Source organism: Cetorhinus maximus, chromosome 10 (assembly GCF_964194155.1).
Source record: "Cetorhinus maximus chromosome 10, sCetMax3.hap1.1, whole genome shotgun sequence".
Lineage (NCBI taxonomy): Eukaryota > Metazoa > Chordata > Chondrichthyes > Lamniformes > Cetorhinidae > Cetorhinus > Cetorhinus maximus.
This window is the reverse complement of record NC_135888.1, coordinates 99,535,746-99,557,048: the sequence shown is the minus strand read 5'-3', so window position 1 is coordinate 99,557,048 and position 21,303 is coordinate 99,535,746. Positions and strand designations below refer to the sequence as shown.

General features: G+C 44.8%; 1 protein-coding gene across 1 annotated transcript in view; it reads left to right on the top strand.

The window, feature by feature from the left end:
• Positions 1–503: 503 nt before the first annotated feature.
• LOC144686104 (polycystin-2-like protein 1) overlaps positions 504–21,303 on the top strand; it is a 58,650-nt gene continuing 37,850 nt past the window's right edge. Inside the window, exons 1-3 of the mRNA XM_078551252.1 lie at positions 504–564; positions 4,002–4,103; positions 5,846–5,976. Of these exons, the coding sequence (XP_078407378.1) occupies positions 504–564; positions 4,002–4,103; positions 5,846–5,976 (294 nt within the window). The remainder of the gene's footprint in view (positions 565–4,001; positions 4,104–5,845; positions 5,977–21,303) is intronic.

Below are 21,303 nucleotides of genomic sequence, written 5' to 3'. Positions count from 1 at the left end.
AGGGAAAGCACGCGGATGAAAAATAGGATGGGACCAAGGACAAATCCTGGGGGACACCTGGGGACGTGGGAGTGGGAAGCATTCGGATTTAAATTGAGATTTAAAGGATTTAATTCAAATTATTTCTATAATAAAGCCATAAACATTTCCTGCCTTCAGCAATGTGGTTAATCGATCCGTTGGATAATTCTGAGGGCGTATTATTCCCATCTCGCCTGCAAATATGAATGCTGCAATTGGGTTTTGAAGTGTGTTTTGCAGGATACAGGAATTCAGCCAGTCGCAGCGCCAAACTGCGACTTCTGCCTGGAATGGTTGCAGCTATTCCCCAGTCCCGCACTGGGAGAATTCCAGGTGGAACCCAAACTCGGAACTCTGGTTTAAACTAGCAGCAACTGCATAATCGTTAACGGCATCAGCAAATTCACCGAGCACAAGCGCTGAGCTGGTTCCGGAGTGATCACTCATATTTGAAGACGACCCCAAACTCCTAACTGGGACATATGGCGAATCTATTGAGGTCACTGGTCGATAAATTTAAGATACATTACAAGAGAAGGAAAGGTAAATGTCTCTATTACACATTAATCGTTCAATAGATTTTTTTTAAAAAAATTCTGCTTAAAGTGGAGATTTAAACCACAAAAGTCGTTATTTTTACTGTTTAACCGCCACCCTGCGCTAGCAATCTTCTCCCTGGTCTTGCTGCCTGTTTGAAAAAGGCTTTGAGATACTTTCTATGTTAAAAGATGTTCCATAAATGCAAATTGTTATCTGTAGGAGCACTGTCTCCAAGAAAATCACTGCTTCCTTAAGGTTTATGATAGAATGACCTAAATCATATCGACACATATCGTCAGCTCATTTGAATTGGATGTGATTGTGGTAAAAAAAATGACGATTCTTCTGCCTTATTTGTTACCAAACCATTTTCCCCTGAACACATCGACCCCTTTTTTTTAAATTGAAATAAAAGCAAAATACTGCGGATGCTGGAAATCTGGAACAAAAACAGAAATTTTTACAGGCCTAACAGCACCTGTGGAGAGAGAAAAATAACAGTTAACGTTTCGAATCCTTATGACTCTTCTTAAGTGACTGAATTTCTTTCATTACAACGAGGTGAAGATGCTAGTGTTGGGGAACGGACGCTCTTGTATGCATCAAGAGCATTCAGTTCAGATGTGTAGCAGCAACTACTTGTATTTCTCAAGTGCCTTTAACATAGGAAAACGCCTCATGGCATTTAACAGGGGAAAAAATGGATGTCAAACCCGAGTGTGAGGCATAGGAGATTGTAATAGAATAGAGAGTCCAGGGATGTTGTAGGGTTAGAAGAGTTTACAAAAGGGGAGGGTGAGATCATGAAAGGATTTAAACGCAAAGATGAGAATTTTAAATTTGTTGTTTTGGGAGGCTGGCAGCTGATATGAATAGACAAGGAGAGGGATAGGGGAACAGAATTTAGTTTTAGGTAGGATATGGGCAGCAAAGTCTTTAATGAGCTTAAATTTACAGAGGACAAAGCATGGGAGGCTAGCCAGGCCAGCATTGGAACAGTGAAAAAGGCTTGGATGAGGATTTCAGTAGTAAATCGGCTGAGATAATGGCAGAGGTGGGTGGTGCTGCAGGCATGGGAGTGGGCAGTCTCTGTGATGGAAAGGAGATAGGATTGGAAGTTTAGCTGGGGGTCGAATAGGAGCTTGAGGTTGCAAATCTGGTTCAACTCGAGTGATTAGGGGTTGGAATGGAACAGATGGAAAGAGTTTCTCAAAGGACATCGAACTGAGACGTTGGGTGGAATTTTACGGCACCGGGATTTTATGTTCCCGCCGAAGTCAATGGAGTTTAGAATGGTTCGCCGCACTTTACAGCCCCAATCCTGCTGCAACAGGGCCATCAAATTCCAACCATTAACTCGGTTTCTCTCTGCAAAGATGCTGCTTGATCTGCTGAATATTTCTGTCTTTATTTTAGTCTGTGCTTGTGTCTATACTCCACACAAGTCTCCTTCATTCTCTCTCCCTCATCTCTGCCTATTAGCATACCTCTTTCTCCTCTATTTGTCTAATTTTCTGCTGAAAATATCTAAACTACTGGACTCAACCGTTTCATGAGGTAGTGAATGCCACATTCAAAGCACTCTTGGTTCTATTTTTAAGCAGCGAATGGTTAGGATTTGGAATGCAATGCCTGAGAGTGTGGTGGAGGCAGATTCAATCGTAGCTTTCAAAGGGAGCTGGACCATTAGCTGAAGAGGAAAACATTTGCCGGGTATGGAGAAAAGGCCAGGGATTGGCACTAGGCGAATTGCTGTTGCAGAGAACCAGCACAGACATGATGGGCCAAATGGCCTCCTCCCGTGCTGTAACCATTCTAGGATTCTATGAATAAAGAAACTACTTCTATTTTCCTATTGGATTTATTAGTAACCATTAGCACTTATAGATCCTAGTTTTGGATTCTACCACAAGTGGACACATTCCACATTTATCCTGTGCAACCATTCATAACTTTAAAGAACTGTATTAAATCATCTCTATGTCTTCTCTTTTCTAAAGATAAATGGCTTCTTTCAAGTGAAGCAGCATTTCACTTGCATTTCCCCTAACTTAGTCTACTGCATTCGTTGCTCCCAATGCGGTCTCCTCTACATTGGAGAGACCAAACGCAAACTGGGCGACCGCTTTGCAGAACACCTGCGGTTTGTCTGCAAGAAAGACCCAAACCTCCCTGTCGCTTGTCATTTTAACACTCCACCCTGTTCTCTTGCCCACATGTCTGTCCTTGGCTTGCTTCATTGTTCCAGTGAAGCCCAACGCAAACTGGAGGAACAGCACCTCATCTTCCGACTAGGCACTTTACAGCCTTCCGGGCTGAATATTGAATTCAACAACTTTAGATCTTAAACTCCCCCTCCCCCCATCCCCACCCCGTTTCTCCCCCCTCCCTTTTTTTTCAATAATTTATATAGATTCTTCTTTTCCCACCTATTTCCATTATTTTTAAATCTAAAACTAAAACTTTGTTAGTCTTTCCACCCCACCCCCACTAGAGCTGTACCTTGAGTGTCCTGTCTTCCATTCTTAATTAGCACTTTTCTTAGACAATATCACCACTTTCAACACCTCTTTGATCCTTTTGTCTGTGACATCTTTTGATTATCTGCTCCTATCACTGCTTGCTTATCTCCACAATCACCACACCCTCAACTTCTCTCTCCCCCCGCCCCCCCACCTTAAACCAGCTTATATTTCACCTTTCTCCTAACTATGCTTCAGTTCTGCCGAAGGGTCATGAAGACTCGAAACGTTAACTGATTTCTTCTCCACCGATGCTGCCAGACCTGCTGAGTTTTTCCAGGTAATTCTGTTTTTGTTTTGGATTTCCAGCATCCGCAGTAGCTTTTAGCTTTTTGTTTTTATTTCTTTCTCTAAAGCTGTAATCTCTTAGTTCTGGTACCATCCTTATAAATCTTGTATACATTCTCCAGTGCTTCTGTCCTTCTTATAAGATGGAGACTAGGATGGTGCACAGTACTCAAACTACGACTTGACCAGGTTATTTACAAGTTTAACATAACTACACCACTACACTTGTTTTGAATTCTTCTCTCCTGGAAATAAATCCCAGTGCTTTGTTAGCATTTTTAATTGTTTTGCTGAACTGTGAAGCTGCTTTTAATGATTTGTTCACCTGTATCCCTAGATCCCTTTGCTCTTCTACCCCAATCAGCTTATTTTATTTTGGTTCTTTTTTTCCATATTGGACTTTTAGAACAAGCAGACAAAAGAGAGGAAGACTGGATTCAAACATATGTCCCAAAAGTGGAAAGCCATGAATAGCCATTGCTAAGTATCCCTTGAACATATGGCACAAAGCTCTCGACCAGACATTGAGGGTTCATTGCAGTTCAGTTCCTTCTTTCACAATATGCTCAACATTCCAATTCAATAAAAATGTTTTAATAAAATTTTATAGTTTTTCTTGTTTTCCACCAGATGTAGTTCAAGCTATATACTTTCGTAAAGAGGAATTGAACCCAAAATCTACAGTGCGAGAATTTTCACTTTATTTAATTTTTCTTTTGGATCTATCCATATGTAAGTATCAAAACACATTACTGTATATATTTTCTAATGCATTATATATGCTTATTGCTATCCTGGTTATGGATAGATTGTATAAGATTTTAAACAGTTTGATAGTTTGTATGATTAGGTAAGATGTCTACGGGTCTATATAATTTGATGCTTGATGCCCATAATGTCGGTGTGTATTGGATGCTAATGCCCTGCATCATTGGGTACTGAGGCCCTCTCAACCTGCTACGCATATTATGATCAAGACTGTAACACTGGCAACCCGTGCACTCATTGTGCAATAGACTCATACTATGGCCTAAGCGTCTGAAGAGCAGTCCAAATGCTCAGTGTCCATATAAAACAGGCATTGCAGTGGAGCCCATTTCCTTAGTTAGGACTTATGTTTTTTTAAAGAGTGGATGCCAAAAGTTGCAGTGTTCAGTTGCACCTATTTCCTGTTACTGCTCAGCCAGAACTAAAATTATCGAGAACTTCTTACAGCTGAACTTCAACTGCTGTATGAGCTTGTTTCCCCAGACAACTTTCGCCATGTTCTAGCTCTAAAGGAGTTACAAGTGTCGCAGATAAGAATGAAGAATGCAAGACCTTAAAAGATCAATTATCTGTCCTTAACACAACCACCCATGTTTAGACCCTATACCTAGACCTGTTCAAAGGAATCTACATGTGGAGACTGATGCTTCAACAAGATAGGCCGGGAATTGAGCACAATCCTACAGTCAGACCTGGAAACTATTTCCATGATGGATCTGCCAGTGGCTGACAAGGAAACTGCTGTGTTTAATTATATGTTGCTCGGACTTTACAAGCGACAATCAGAGATAACAAATTTTGTAACCTGCAATGTGCTGTTTTATCATGCCATGCCAGTCAATTGGTCTGCTTTCCTATGGAAGATGGCGGCAAATGAGTGCAGCTTGCACTTTTACTAGGCTGCAGTGTCTTCTAGACGTTTCATCACGTAAAAATCCATTCGTCCTTGAGGCCAATGTAAGGCTCCCATTCATCTGTGCAAACCCCCTTGGGAGCCCAACAAGCATTGGAAATGATCCTTGATGTAGGAAAATTAATTGGGGCTGGGTCAGATTTGGATGATGTAGGGAAAATGTCTCGCCCTGTTGGAACTGTGCCCCAAAATGGGCTAGGAATTCTCCATCACTGAAGACTTTAAAGACCAGCTAAATCTGTTTTTATTAATGTTACTTAAAGTAAATTTGAATCAGTTTTAAACGTTATGGTATTTGTGATGTTTTTAAGAAGTACACTTATGATTCTTAAAATGTTATTTAACTTTCTTTATGTATTTAAGTGACTCAGCAGGAAAATAGGTCTGAAAAGCACAAAAATGTAATTATGGAAGGTAAAGATTTGCCAGACCACTTCCACAAACCATGGATTCAATCCTTATTCTGTTAATAGGTAAAACAGCAAAAAATAAACTATTTTAAAACTGAAGAGGTAAAATCCACAAATGAAATGCATATAATGAGGAAATATACTCTCATAATTATCATTGTAATGTTTGCGGAGATTATCTAAAGTTTCAATTTTAAGATAATGCAGAGTGCCTTAAGATGAAGGTATTATCATGTACATTTTTCAGTGTGTGAGTCACAGGTCGAGATAGGAAGCATTGCAAATTTGTGCTGCTCATATTAGAGTGTGGGAATTCACAGTCTGGTATGCATGATATTGTTGGTGATGTCAGATACACCTTCACAGCTTCCTTTCTTTTGCAGTGACCTTTGGAATGGTAAATACCAACATGTATTACTTCACCAAAGTTATGTCTGACCTCTTCCTAGAAACCAACTCCTTTGTCAATGCCATAAACTTCAAGTCGATAAACAGCATAGAGGATTTCTGGGAGGTATCAAGAAATCTCTTAAACAAAATGTATACTTTTACCATAGTCTTCTAATAGCATATTAATAGTGCATTGATAACTGAAACGAACAGGAATTTTGGGTTATCATAATTGAGAAAAACAGACTTGCTTAAAGGGGAAGGTAAGCCTTAGAGGAGTATTTATTGATCAAAGTGCTCACTGATTATATAGAAAAAAAGTGTTTTTGTAAAAGAGACATGTTGTTGAAGCTTTTTGTCTTGCACCCACCAGGACAGATGCAAGAATACCAAATCTCAAAGGGAACAACAATATATACTTCATGAGAAGAGGGTGCTTATTGGTTGGCAAGTGGACTCTGATTGGTAGAGTTGTTGTCATGGAGAATGCACCAGGGAACAGTTAACTGCTGAGCTTTTTTTAACATTCAAACCAGGCAAGTCGAATCTGATTGGTCAAGGCATTGCCATGGGGAATGAACCAGGGAATGGCTGTCCCCAAGACTTTTATTTAGTTGAAAAAGGCATAATGCGTGGACATATTATTTTTGTTTGCAAGGAACAGGGCCCTGTGTCTGAATACATGTAGCTTCTAGCATGCATAAGTGAGCTACACACCGAGCCCAACTGATTATCTTAAATTGGTTATTAGTGTAATTCTTAGCACAATAGGGATTGTTCAGTAAATGTTGCCCAATCGCAGAATTACATCTAATGTTGGACACTCTGTTTTGAGTTTTGCAAGCACGGGCCGGTTGACTTCGGTCAGTACTTTGATTGTTGCGAACAGCCAAAAGGACGTGCTGTTTGATACAATCCACCAGTTGTTGGGATGTACGGCCTAAATACCTGGCATCACACCAGCACTGAAATTCATATACCACATTGCTCATTTGTGTGGTTGGCAAAACGTCTTCTTGCCTTGATGACAGCAACCCGTTAATGGATGGTGTATGATGGTGTATCATTGTTGGACTAGTGTAAGATCAATAACCTACCTGGTAGTGTATATGATAGGATTGATTCTTATGGTTCTCTGTGTTCATGTATGTATGTGATGTCCCTTGATTCCTTCACCTTTGCAAAGACCTTACAGGGCGTGCATATTGATAGCAATGCCATGTCCATGTGCTCATTCAACATTGCTAGCCAATTCACTAATGTGCTGCTCAAGGAAGCCATAGACATTTGCACAACGTTCCTATATCATGGTGATCTAGGTGTGCTGCCACTTTCTGAAGCTGTATTCATTAAATTTATGAACTCAGCAACTTACACGGTTGAGTTCAGTTTTACTGACACCATAGATGCCCAAATAGATGGTGTTGCCATGGGATCCCCTCTAGGCACAACTCTTGCTAACAAAATCGGCCTTCCCCCAATTCAGATCCTTAATTTCTGGGCCATCGTTGTCCTTTTCCACAACTACCTTAAATCTTACTGAGTTATGGTCACTATGGACATGAAAATTGATGGTGTGGTAAATAAGGAGGAGGAAAGCCTTAGACAACAGGACAATATAGACGGACTGGTCAGATGGGCAGAGCAGTGGAAAATGGAATTTAATCCTGAAAAGTGTGAGGTAGTGCATTTTGGGAGGATGAACAAGGCAAGGGAATACATGATGAATGGTAGGACCCTATGAAGCACAGAGGATCAGAGGGACCTTGGTGTGCATGTCCATAGACCCTTAAAGGCAGCAGGACAGGTAGATAAGGTAGTTAAGAAGGCATACAGGATACTTGCCTTTAATAGTCGAGGCACTAAATACAAGAGCAGGGAGGTTTTAATAGAGCTGTATAAAGCGTTAGTTAGGCCACATCTGGAGTACTGTGTGCAGTTCTGGTTACCACACTATAGGAAGGATGTGATAGCACTGGAGAGGGTGAAGAGAAGATTCACCAGGATGTTGTCTGGGCTGGAGCATTTCAGCTATGAAGAGAGACTGGATAGGCTGGGGTTGTTTTCCTTACAGCAGGAGAGGCTGAGGGAGGACCTGATTGAGGTGTACAAAATAGGGGCATAGATAGGAAGAAACTTTTTCCCCTTAGTGGAGGGGTCAATAAACAGGGGGAATAGATTTAAGGTAAGGGGCAGGAGGTTTAGAGGAGATTTGAGGAAAAATATTTTCACCCAGAGGGTGGGGGGGGTGCGGGGCAGTATCTGGAACTCACTGCCTGAAAGGGTGGTAGAGGCGGGAGCCCTCACAACATTGAAAAAACATTTAGATTAACACTTGAAACGCCATAGCATACAAGGCTACGGGCCAAGTGCTGGAAAATGGGAATGGAATAGATAGGGGCTTGATGACTGGCGCAGACACGATGGGCCAAAGGGCCTCTTTCCGTGGTGCAAAAGTCAATGACTCTATGACTCTATCTTCGCCGGTTTCCACGAGAAACGTGTCTTCCATAGAATGATCCCTAACCTCCTACCCTTGCATACTTCCAATACATAGATGATACATTTGTTATATTTGAACCTGTAGCTGCATATAAAAAATTCCTCACATACCTTAATGGGCTCCATCCTGCGCTCAAATTCACCTTTAAAATGGAGCAGTCAAGCGAGCTCCCTTTCCTCAATGTGCTAATTGAGAAATCTGCCAATGGGTTTTCTACTACTGTCTCCCGCAAGCCCATCTTCAATGGTTAATATACGCACTGGGATTCCTACAGTTCCACGTTCTGTACATTTCCAAAACCCGTTTGATACAGTGCCGCACAACAGACTTGTGATCAAAGTTAAAGCTCATGGAATAAACGGGAAAGAAGCAACATGGATACGAAATTGGCTGAGCAACAGGGAACAAAGAGTAGTGGTTAATGGATGTTTTTCATGCTGCTGGAACGTTTGTATTGGAGTTCCCCAGGGGTCAGTGTTAGGACCCATAAGACCATAAGACATTGGAGCAGAAATTAGGCCATTCGGCCCATCGAGTCTGCTCCACCATTCAATCATGGCTGATAAGTTTCTCAACCCCATTCTCCCGCCTTCTCCCCGTAACCTTTGATCCCCTTACCAATCAAGAACCTATCTATCTCCGTCTTAAATACACTCAATGACCTGGCCTCCACAGCCTTCTGTGGCAATGAATTCCATAGATTCACCACTCTCTGGCTAAAGAAGTTTCTCCTCATCTCTGTTCTAAAAGGTCTTCCCTTTATTCTGAGGCTGTGCCCTCGGGTCCTAGTCTGTCCTACTAATGGAAACATCTTCCCCACATCCACTCTATCCAGGCCTTTCAGTATTCTGTAAGTTTCAATCAGATCCCCCCTCATCCTTCTAAACTCCATCGAGTATAGACCCAGAGTCCTCAAACGTTCCTCATATGTTAAGCCTTTCATTCCTGGGATCATTCTTGTAAACCTCCTCTGGACTCTCTCCAGGGCCAGCACATCCTTCCTGAGATACGGGGCCCAAAATTGCTCACAATATTCTAAATGTGGTCTGACCAGAGCCTTATAAAGCCTCAGCAGCACATCCCTGCTTTTATACTCTAGTCCTCTCGAAATAAATGCCAACATTGTATTTGCCTTCCTAACTACCGCGTCAACCTGCAAGTTAACCTTAAGAGAATCCTGGACTAGGACTCCCAAGTCCCTTTGCACTCCAGATTTCTGAATTAACCTGCTTTTCCTGATATATATTAATGATCTGGACGTTGGTGTACAGTGCACAATTTCAAAGTTTGCAGATGATACAAAACTTGCATGCACTGTGAACTTTGTGGAGGACAGTGCAGATTTTCAAAAGGAGGTAGACAAGTTGGTAGAACGAGTGGGTAAGTGGCAGATGAAGTTCAGTGCAGAGAAATGTGAAGTGATTCATTTTGGTAGGAAGAACCTGGAGAAACAATATAAAATAAAGGGTACAAAAGGGGCTCTAAAGGGGCTGAAGGGACCTGGATGTATTTGTGCATAAATCATTGAAGGTGGCAGGACAGGTTGAGAGAGCAGTTAGTTAAGAATACAGTATTCTAGTTTTATTAATGGGATATAGAGCACAAGAGCCGAGGAGGTTATGTTGAACTTGTAGAAGATACTAATTCAGCCTCAGCTGGAGTACTGTGTCCAGTTCTGGGCACTGCACTTTAGGAAGGATGTGAAGGTATTAGAGAGGGTGCAGAAACTATTCACAAGAATGGTTCCAGGAATCAGGAACTTCAGTTATGAAGACAGATTGGAGAAGTTGGGACTGTTTTCCTTAGATCTTATGACCATAGCTGATCTTAATTGCCGCGCAAACCAAATCCCAGATGGAAACTTGGCTTATGGGTCATACACTTTTTTTTGTATTCTGAAAACAAGAAGAAGACATACTGATCTCAGCAGTAAGAGGTCCAGCAACACTTTTGGGATTTTAAAAATTAGAAGTAAAAGTTTTATTAACAAGAATAAAAAAGCTTAAGCACACAAGATTACAGTTCACAGAATCACAGAATCACACAGTGCAGAAGAGGCCCTTCGGCCCATCGAGTCTGCACCGACACGTGAGAAACACCTGACCTACCTACCTAATCCCATTTACCAGCACTTGGCCCATAGCCTTGAATGTTATGACATGCCAAGTGCTCATCCAGGTACTTTTTAAAGGATGTGAGGCAACCCGCCTCCACCACCCTACCAGGCAGCCCATTCCAGACCGTCACCACCCTCTGGGTAAAAAAGTTTTTCCTCACATCCCCCCTAAACCTCCTGCCCCTCACCTTGAACTTATGTCCCCTTGTGACTGACCCTTCAACTAAGGGGAACAGCTGCTCCCTATCCACCCTGTCCATGCCCCTCATAATCTTGTACACCTCGATCAGGTCGCCCCTCAGACTTCTTTGCTCCAATGAAAACAACCCAAGTCTATCCAACCTCTCTTCATAACTTAAATGTTTCATCCCAGGCAACATCCTGGTGAATCTCCTCTGTACCACCTCCAGTGCAATCACATCCTTCCTATAATGTGGTGACTAGAACTGCACACAGTACTCCAACTGTGGCCTCACTAAGGTTCTATACAACTCCAACATGACCTCCCTACTTTTGTAATCTATGCCTCGATTGATAAAGGCAAGTGTCCCATATGCCTTTTTTACCACCCCACTAACATGCCCCTCTGCCTTCAGAGATCTGTGGACACACAGGCCAAAGTCCCTTTGTTCCTCAGAACTTCCTAGTGTCATGCCGTTCATTGAATACTTCCTTGTCAAATTACTCCTTCCAAAGTTTATCACCTCACACTTACACAATTAAGGTTAGTCTTACAAACATTCTCCCCAAAAAGACTGCCCACTTGATCAGACCCACAAGCAAACACCTTCCAGGCAACACTCCCTTATAGATATTTAACTGTACAAAACCCGCTAATATTACCCAAGGCAAACTGATGTAGCTTCAATAAGGGCTTACCACATGACCTGTAACTCACTTCCACTCTGCTGTGGAAAACCAAACTTCAGAATAAAACTGCTTCTTGTAGCCCAAGACTTTTTTGGCTTGACTGGATGGTTAATTTAAACTGCATCTCCTCCCAGCTCAGAGCTAACAGCTCCCAACTCAAAAGCTCAAACAGGTCGAGTTGCTACCTCAACAGCTCAAACAGCTGAATCTCCCCAGCTACTCTACAGTAACTCTAAAATACCTTTTGTCCCCTTTCATCTGGATTCCGTTCTTTTCACTCCTCTTTGAAACTCAAACCCTGGGCAGAAGTTTCCCCTCTTCGGGTGGGCACGTGCCCAACCCGAACAAGAGTAAAATAGTGCATGATGACGTCAGGCGAGCGTCCTGATGTCATCGTGCACTCTTGCAATCTTTCACTCGGCGGGCGCCGGGGGTGCTGGAGTGGCGCCCGCCATTAATTAACAGGCCACTTAATAATGCAATTGTCTGAAATTTTTCATTGCCCTTGCGATTTTATGCACATTGTATGGGCAAAACAGGCAGGCAGCCAGCCGACATTTCCTTGAACCTCATCCATGGATGGGATAAAAAGGGTTAGCAGCATTGCCATGTGTGATTAGTGAGCAGTTTTGAAAATAGTTTGCAGCTGGTTGCTTATTGGTATTTGGCAGCTTCATCTCTGTTCGGGGCTTCATTCCTAGTATTTCCAGGCCTCATTGAAATCTGCCAGGCCCCCAGAGGATTTAGACCATGTGGACCCTTCCAGGTATCAGGCAGCCTTCCTTCACCCTGGTAATAGGGATCGTGGTCTCAGCTGGGGGAGCCTCCTCTGAGGAGGAAGAGAGGGGCAGAGGGGAGAGGAGACTACGTGTCCCTATGCAGCCTCCAGGGGAGGGAACTGTGGGAGGAGAGGCGCAGAGCCAGCAGGTACTCCAAGGTGGAAAGGGCTGCAGAGGACACCACTATCCCGCTGCCAGGGTTTACAGGAGGTGATGCAGCTACCTCAATATGCCTGAGGTGCAATGCCGAAGGAGGCTGCACCTCTCAAGGGAGACCATCACCTCCATTTGCCAGATGATTGGGGTTGAGATCAGCTCTGACTGTGTGGGTGGAAACCCCATGCCAGTGACTCTGACGGTCACAGTGGCCCTCAACTTCTATGCCTCCGGTTCTTTCCAGCGCTCAGTGGGGGATCTGTGTGGAGTCTCCCAATCAGCTGTGCACAGTTACGTCAAGCTGATGATAGAAGCTCTGTTCAGGTAGGGACTGACCTTTATTCTTCACCGTATGGACAAGGCCAGCTAGGCTGAGCAAGTCAGAGGCTTTGCAGCAATTGCTGGGTTCCCCCATGCCCAGGGTGCAATCGAATGCACACATGAAGCTATCAAGGCGCCAGCGGGTCGGCCGGGTGCCTTCGTCAACAGGAAGGGCTTCCACTCCATGAACATGTAGATAGTGTGTAACCACAGGATGCAGATTCTGCAAATCTGTGCAAGGTACCCTGGCAGCTCCCATGGCACTTACATCGTCTGACACTCCCAGGTGCCGAGGCTCTTCAGTGCTCCAGCCCGACTGGATAGATGGCTGCTGGGTGACAAGGGCTATCTGTTGAAGAGTTGGCTCATGATGCCTCTCCACCACCCAAGAACAGAGGCAGAGAACTGTTACAATATGAGTCATGGCTCCACAAGGGCGGTGATAGAGAGGACCACAGGTCTTCTCAGATGTGTTTCCGATGCCTGGGCCATTCAGGGGGAGCACTATAATACCCCACAGAGCAGGTGTCACTGATAGTGGTTGCATGCTGCGCAATCTGGCACTGGCAAGGGGGGACCCACTGGAGGAAGAGGATCTTGACGCAGCTGCACAGGCCACAGATGATCAATGTAGTGGTGAGTCGGAAGAGGAGCACGGTGAGGAGAACGCTGAGGGCATGGAGGCAGACCTCGGTGACCTCCAGGATGGCAGGGATGCCTTGATCCAATGCTCCTTCAGCTAAGCTACCAAAGATCAGCTTCAAATGCATGCCAGGGCTGCCCCCTCCATCCCGGATGTCTGAAAGGACCCTTTCATTTGAACGCAAAGAACACTCAGTGCCTGTGCAATAAAGTTCAGAGACACATACATGTAGCATTTCGTACTGGCGTACCCTGCACCAATGAAATAAAATGATGGAGCACACTCAGGCCATGATGACAAAACCAGATTTACATCATTTTGACATGTACATACTATTTACATCAACCTCTCTGTTCTTAAGTCCCCGGCCAGTATACATTAACTAAACATAAATTAACATAAAATCACCCATGACCTGTCTCTCTTGTGCTCTTGGTGCCTTTAACTTGCGTTTTCAAGTGCTACATCTTGGTGCTTCCCCCTCGCTGACACCGGCATTGGAGACAGTCTGCTGACCCTGCTGTCCTGTTGGCCGTGATGACCTTGGCGGGCATCCTCTGGCCCGTGGAGTCTGTACTAGCCCCGCCTAAGAGGGAGCGGCCAGTGCCACGGCTGGCATCACCCGAGGCATCGCAGCCTCATCAGATGCCACGGTCACTGGCAGAGGGGCGGAGGAGCTGCTGCCGTCATCCGGAGTGCCCTGAGAGGAGCCCGCAGAGACGACAGGCAGCTCGTGCACCAACGTAAGGTCACTGTGGTCCTCCCTGTTCACCATTGGTAGATGGGCACTGAGCTGGGATGCTGGGTGCCTCATCCATCTCCCACACTGACACTCACCACCTGAGGTCATTGCCTGTGTGAGAGCTTGCAGGCCTGAGCACAACCCAGGAACCCCTCATTCTGTTCCTGGAGCTGTCTCTCCATGAAAGTTGCCACTCAATGAAGGAAGCAGTATGCTCGCCCATGATGGTCAACGCAGTGCACATGCTCCGCATGGACTCTCCATCACAGAGACCATGGCATGCATACCCTCATGGATCTCCGCCAGATGCTCCCACACATCTTGCTGGACATCCAGCATCTGCTGCCTAATGGACGACTCCAGAGGCTCATCATCAGCCTTTGGCTGAGCATCGTCCTGGTCCCCAGCACTCCTTCGACAGCCAGCACCCTGGGCACTCTCTGCCTCCACCTGCACCTCATGCGAGTGTGAAGTGCCCTCACCAACGTGCACCGAGAAACTAGCTGTCAAACTAATGCCCACCAAGATGCTGGTGTCTGCGCTGGTGCCTGTAACAGAGAGAGGGTGTGACACAGGTGAAAATGATGCCCGGTGGTCCTCCGGTGTCAAGGATGGCCTTTCAGGGTCTGCGGATGGGACACCTGCTGGCGAACCTAAAAGGGAGAAGAAGGACATGTCATTAGTTTAAGCCATCACACTGTAACTGTGCATGCCAGGCACCCTGGTGAGACAATGGAGATCTGCATCACAGTGCCATCGTCTTTCAATGATCAATGGGGACTCCAGGTTCGAGGCTCATATCAATGAGGAGACTGCACTAGAATAGTTGCACAATCTGAGAGTCTCATCTCTGTGCACTGCATTCTTACCTTCGTCTGGCACCCCCGCCTCTCCACGCCCAGTTGCATGAGGAGCGTGCCGGCTCTCCAGCTCAAGGGCCACCTGCTCGAACCGGGAGAGCAGCATCAGTAGGTTGGGCAGGCCTCCATCTGTACATGATCTCTCTGCCTGGTTATGGCTCGTCTTCTCCTGAAAGGACAGAGGAGCATTGATTAGTCCACTCTCCACCTGCAGCGCCATTGCAGCCTGGCCAACCCCACCTGAGGGACACCTTGCAGGGCACATCTTGAGTCATGGTCCTCGAGCCACAAGTCATTCAGTCCAAGCAGCCAGAGCTCACCCTCTTGGCCAGCTCCGGCGTCATTGACAGTTGGCACTCAGACTCAAGTATCCCTGAGGTCCACGGGGGGCAACCAGACCTTAACACTTCTGCACTCTGATCCATGCCAACACGGTCCTCACCTTTCCTGAGCGCAGCAGGTCATTGACGTGCTTCCAGCAATACACCCATGTGTGCTGCACCACATCATGGCTGCTCACCAGGGCTGCCACCAGGGCTGCCACCTCCTTCCATGCCCTCTTGGTGAGGTGTGGTGGCCTCCTCCTCCCATCCCTGGGGACAAGGGTGTCCCTCCTGGCAGCCACTTCCTCCATGAGGACAGTGAGACACTTATATCACAGAATCACACAGTGCAGAAGAGGCCCTTCGGCCCATTGAGTCTGCACCGACACGTGAGAAACACCTGACCTACCTACCTAATCCCATTTACCAGCACTTGGCCCATAGCCTTGAATGTTATGACGTGCCAAGTGCTCATCCAGGTACTTTATAAAGGATGTGAGGCAACCCACCTCCATCACCCTCCCAGGCAGTGCATTCCAGACCGTCACCACCCTCTGTGTAAAAAAGTTTTTCCACACATCCCCCCTAAACCTTCTGCCCCACACCTTGAACTTATATCCCCTTGTGACTGACCCTTCAACTAAGGGGAACAGCTGCTCCCTATCCACCCTGGCCATGCCCCTCATAATCTTGTACACCTTGATCAGGTCGCCCCTCGGTCTTCTCTGCTCCAATGAAAACAACCCAAGTCTATCCAACCTCTCTGCATAACTTAAATGTTTCATCCCAGGCAACATTCTGGTGAATCTCCTCTGCACCCCCTCCAGTGCAATCACATCCTTCCTATAATGTGGTGGCCAGAACTGCACACAGTACTCCAGCTGTGGCCGCACTAAGGTTCTATACAACTCCAACATGACCTCCCTACTTTTGTAATCTATGCCTCAATCGATAAAGGCAAGTGTCCCATATGCCTTTTTCACCACCCCACTAACATGCCCTTCCGCCTTCAGAGATCTATGGACACACACGCCAAGGTCCCTTTGTTCCTCAGAACTTCCTAGTGTCATGCCGTTCATTGAATACTTCCTTGTCAAATTACTCCTTCTAAAGTGTTTCACCTCACACTTTTCAGGGTTAAATTCCATCTGCCATTTATCTGCCCATTTGACCATCCCGTCTATATCTTCCTGTAGCCCAAGACACTCAACCTCACTGTTAACCACCTGGCCAATCTTTGTGTCATCCACAAATTTACTAATCCTACCCCCCACATAGTCATCTATGTCGTTTATATAAATGACAAATAATAGGGGACCCAGCACAGATTCCTGTGGTACGCCACTGGACACTGGCTTCCAGTCACTAAAACAGCCTTCTGTCATCATCCTCTGTCTCCTGCAACTAAGCCAATTTTGAATCCACCTTATCAAATTACCCTGTATCCCATGTGCATTTGCCTTCTTTATAAGTCTCCTATGTGAGACCTTGTCAAAGGCTTTGCTGAAATCCATATAAACTACATCAACTGCACTACCCTCATCTACACACCTGGTCACCTCCTCAAAAAATTCAATCAAATTTGTTAGGCATGACCTCCCTCTGACAAAGCCATGCTGACTACCCCTGATCAAACCTTGCCTCTCCAAGTGGAGATAGATTCTCTCCTTCAGAATTTTCTCCAATAGTTTCCCTACCACTGACGTGAGACTCACAGGCCTGTAGTTCCCTGGCTTATCTCCACAACCCTTCTTAAATAGCAGAACCACATTAGCTGTTCTCCAGTCCTCTGGCACCTCCCCTGTGGCCAGAGAGGGATAAAAAATTTGGGTCAGAGCGCCTGCGATCTCCTCCCTTGCCTCCCTCAGCAGTCTGGGACACAAATCATCCAGACCTGCCAACACCTCCAATACCTTGTCACTCCCTACATCAATTTGCTCAAGAACCTCGCAGTCTCTCTCCCCGAGTTCGATACCTTCATCCTCATTCTCTTGGGTGAAGACAGATGTGAAGTATTCGTTCAACATTGTACCAATGCCCTCTGGCTCCACCCATAGATTGCTCCCTTGGTCCCTAATGGGCCCTACTCTTTCCCTGGTTATCCTCTTCCCATTGATATACTTATGGAATATCTTGGGATTTTCCCTACTTTTATCACTCATCAGAAAAGCGGGGGGCCGAGTGCCCACCCGACCTGCCCTCCCACCTGGCATTTGCTGCCGTACTTGAGTGCATCGTCCGAACGGCAGCCAGGCGTACTTCCCTGACAGTCTTTCTGAGCCTGCCTGGTCCTCCTTTGTACCGGCCGCCGGGTCGCCATTGGACCCAATGCTAACAGGTCTCTGCCCCCGCTCAGCCCTTCCTGGCCAGTGACGACCTGTGTTTCACGTTGGGCAGGCCTTAGTTGGCCCGCCAACATGAAATTGTAGTCGGGGCCTGATCGCAGATGGCAGTCGGTTTCGTGGCTGCTCCCAGGCCCGGCTGCCCAATGAGGGCAAAATTCAGCCCAAAAAATCTTTCATGTCTCCATCTTGTCTTTGTTTTTGGGTGAATAAAATATAACATCCCAACGTCTTGTCTACCTATGAACTCCTGCAAGATGAAAATATGTGTCTTTACACCTCTGAGCCTCTGAGTTCCCTTTGATGTTCAAACAAACTTTCAACTTACCTAAAAATACAAATGTTAGATCTAACCCATTTACTTGTACCTCAAACATAACACCTCTATCCTTTTCATGTTTTAAACCCCCCAAACAATCTGTTTCTTATTAATCTCTGCCCAGCTTAATTAAATCATATATAAACACACACACACACACACACACACACACACAGCCTTTTCCACAGAATAACACAATATTCCCCAAAAATATTTTTTAAAAACATCCATTTCTCACATTAGAGAAAAGAAAGCTGAGAGGAGATTTGATAGAGACATTCAAAATCATGAGGGGCCTGGACAAAGTAGATAGGGGAAAACTGTTCCCACTCATGAAAGCATTGAGCACAAGAGGACACAGATTTAAAGTAATTAGTAAAAGAAGCAAAAGTGATATGAGCAAAGACTTTTTCATGCAGCAAGTGGTTAGGGTCTGCAATGCACTGCCTGAGAGTGTGGTGGAGGCAGGTTCACTTGAAGTATTCAGGAGGAAATTAGACTGTTATCTGAAAAGAAAGAATGTTCAGGGTTATGGGGAGAAGGCGGGGGAATGGCACTAGGTGGATTGCTCAACCGGACAGCCAGTGCACACATGATGGGCCAAATGACCTCCTTCTGTGCCATAACAATTCCGAGATTTTGTGATAAGATTGGTCTTGTCGGCGACCTTGTAAATAGGGCCCAAGCCATTTCCTCACCATGATGCCGAAATAGGGTGCATCAAAGCTATCCTGTGGGATAATGGCTACCCCAATCAGATCATTGCTTGCTATATATCGCGCAAACTCATGAATGGGCCTAAGGCTGCCACTTTCAGTCTTAAAAAGTGCCCAGTTTACCTCCGGTTACCCTGGAAGTGTCAGATGTCTCTAAAATTTGAGCAACAGTGAAGCTAGCCATTTCACGCTGCCACCATGCAGTAGCAACAGGAGTGATATTCCCCACCAGTAGGATGCTGCCGTCAAGCCAAGAAGACATTCTGACATAAAAGCAAAAAAGCTGCAGATGCTGGAAATTCAAAACAAAAACAAAAATAAAAATACCTGGAAAAACTCAGCAGGTCTGACAGCATCTGTGGAGAGGAATACAGTTAACGTTTCGAGTCTGCATGACTCAAGACGTTCTGACAACTACACAATGAGTAATGTGGTATATGAATTTCAGGGCTGGTGCGATGCCAGGTATGTAGACCATGCATCCCAATGACTGGTGGATTGTATCAAACAGCACGTCCCTTTAGCTGTTTGCAACAGGCAAAGTACTGACCGTACTCAACCAGCCCATGCTTGCAAACCTCAAAACAGAGTGTCCAATATTAGGTGTGATTCTGTGGCTGTATTAAGAATCACCCTAACAACCAATTTAAAATTATAGGTTGGCCTTGCAATGTGGCTCACACATGCGTGCTGGAAGCTACATATAGTCACACACAGGGCCCTGTCCATTGCAAACAAAAAGAACATGTCCACAGATTGCACCTTTTTCAATTAAATAAAAGCCTGGGGCGGGCAGACATTCCATGGCTCTTTCCCCATTGCAATGCCTTAACCAATCAGAATCAACTTACCTGGTGCATTCTCCATGGCAATGCCTCTACTAATCAGAGTTCACTTGCCAACCAATCAGCACCCTCTTCTCATGCAGCAAAAATTGTTGCCCCCTTTGAGATTTGGTATTCTTGCTTCTGTCCTGATGAGTGCAAGATGAAAAGTTTTGACAGCATGTCTGTCTTCAGCTATACTCAAGTTCTGTATTAACAAGCAACTGTTTTTGTAAAACTTAAAATTTTATTTGTGGCATGAAATGCTTGAATCAGATCTCTGCTGCCCCTCACCACCCTGACACCCCACCACTAGCAGACTGTTTAAATGTCAGCATCAAGAGGGTATTCTCATGTACCTGAGCTGCTCCATATGAAACAGCAGAGACCCTTCAGGCTGACCTGAGAGATTTTAAAGACCTGTACAACCCTGGGAAACCACAAAATGACATTTAGAATGCAGAGTATTCTGGTGATGGTGCAATTTCTTTGAGTAAGTGGTCCCAGGTGCATTCAGTCTGATTTCATGTCCTGCCCCTGCTGTCTCCTATCAAAGTACAATGGATAGATGAAGATGCTACTCGGGTGTAACAGTAGCAGAGGGTATATCAGGCTTGGAGATCAACCTGAGGGTGTCCATGTGTGCGCTGAGATTAAAACTTAAAAGAAAGCTCTGGTATACTCTATTTTTTCCCTGTAAAATGGGAAGTAGTTTGAACACAAAGTACTCCCCCTAAAATAAAAGCAAAAAACTGCTGATGCTGGAAATCCAAAACAAAAACAAAAATACCTGGAAAAACTCAGTAGGTCTGGCAGCATCTGTGGAGAGGAGCACAGTCCCCTTAAACCAACTTATATTTCACCTCTTTTCTATTTTTACTTAGTTCTGTTGAAGTGTCTTACAGACTCAAAACGTTAACTGTGTTCCCCTCCACAGATGCTGCCAGACCTGCTGAGTTTTCCCAGGTATTTTTGTTTTTGTTTTGTACTCCCCTAAACTTGCCTGCTCTAAATAATCATCCAGGCCAGAATTTATTTTGAAAAATAATAACCAAAGTAGGACACAACTAAAAATATTGTTTCATTTTTAAATTAGAAAGTTTTGCAAAACTCAATTTAAACACTTTTTAATGAAATATACCCAAGTATGCCTACCATATTATAATTATCAGTTATGCTGGAGCCAAAGGCCAAAATGTCAATGGTGTTCAAGTATAGTAATTGTGCAGCTATAATACATAAAAGACTAAATGGACTTAATAATCCCATTTTTTTGTTGTTTATGTATTTTCCTAATTTTACTTATGATTCAAATAGACTCAATGGCAATAGAATCAGTGACCTGAGCAGATTTTTCATTTTTTTACATGCTGTTTCTATAACTAAAGCTAACAACTTGGAGACAATGTCCAAGATGGCCATATTTTCATCTTTGAAGCTGAAGTTGGGAGATTTCTCAATGTCACGATCCCGCCTCTACCTGGCAGCAGGCCCAAAGCGGAGACAGAGGCTGGCCGATGCCAAGGTGGCCAGGCTAAAAGGCCCATTTCTGTTCACTGAATGAGTGTGAGGCTCCATTAAACCTCATCTCCCCCTACTCCCCATAACTCATACCCCCAGAACACCTCATGCCCCATACTAGCCCCCTCCCCAACTCACTAACCCAGTATTCACTATAAGCAGAACTCATGAGCCCTACAATAACATTTGGAAGTTCATAAATTTGTCAAAATAAACAAACACTACGTGAATACCAGTGTAACCATTAAAAGGTCATAAATCTGTCAAAATAAACAAGCTCACACCCCCCCTTGACAGCTGTGTCAACAAACATTGCTGAACAGAATCTATTAGTGTGTTGGAAGGAAGCCAAACATTCATGATGACATTCCACTGAACAACTATAAACAACCCTTGCCTGAGCAGAATCTAATAGA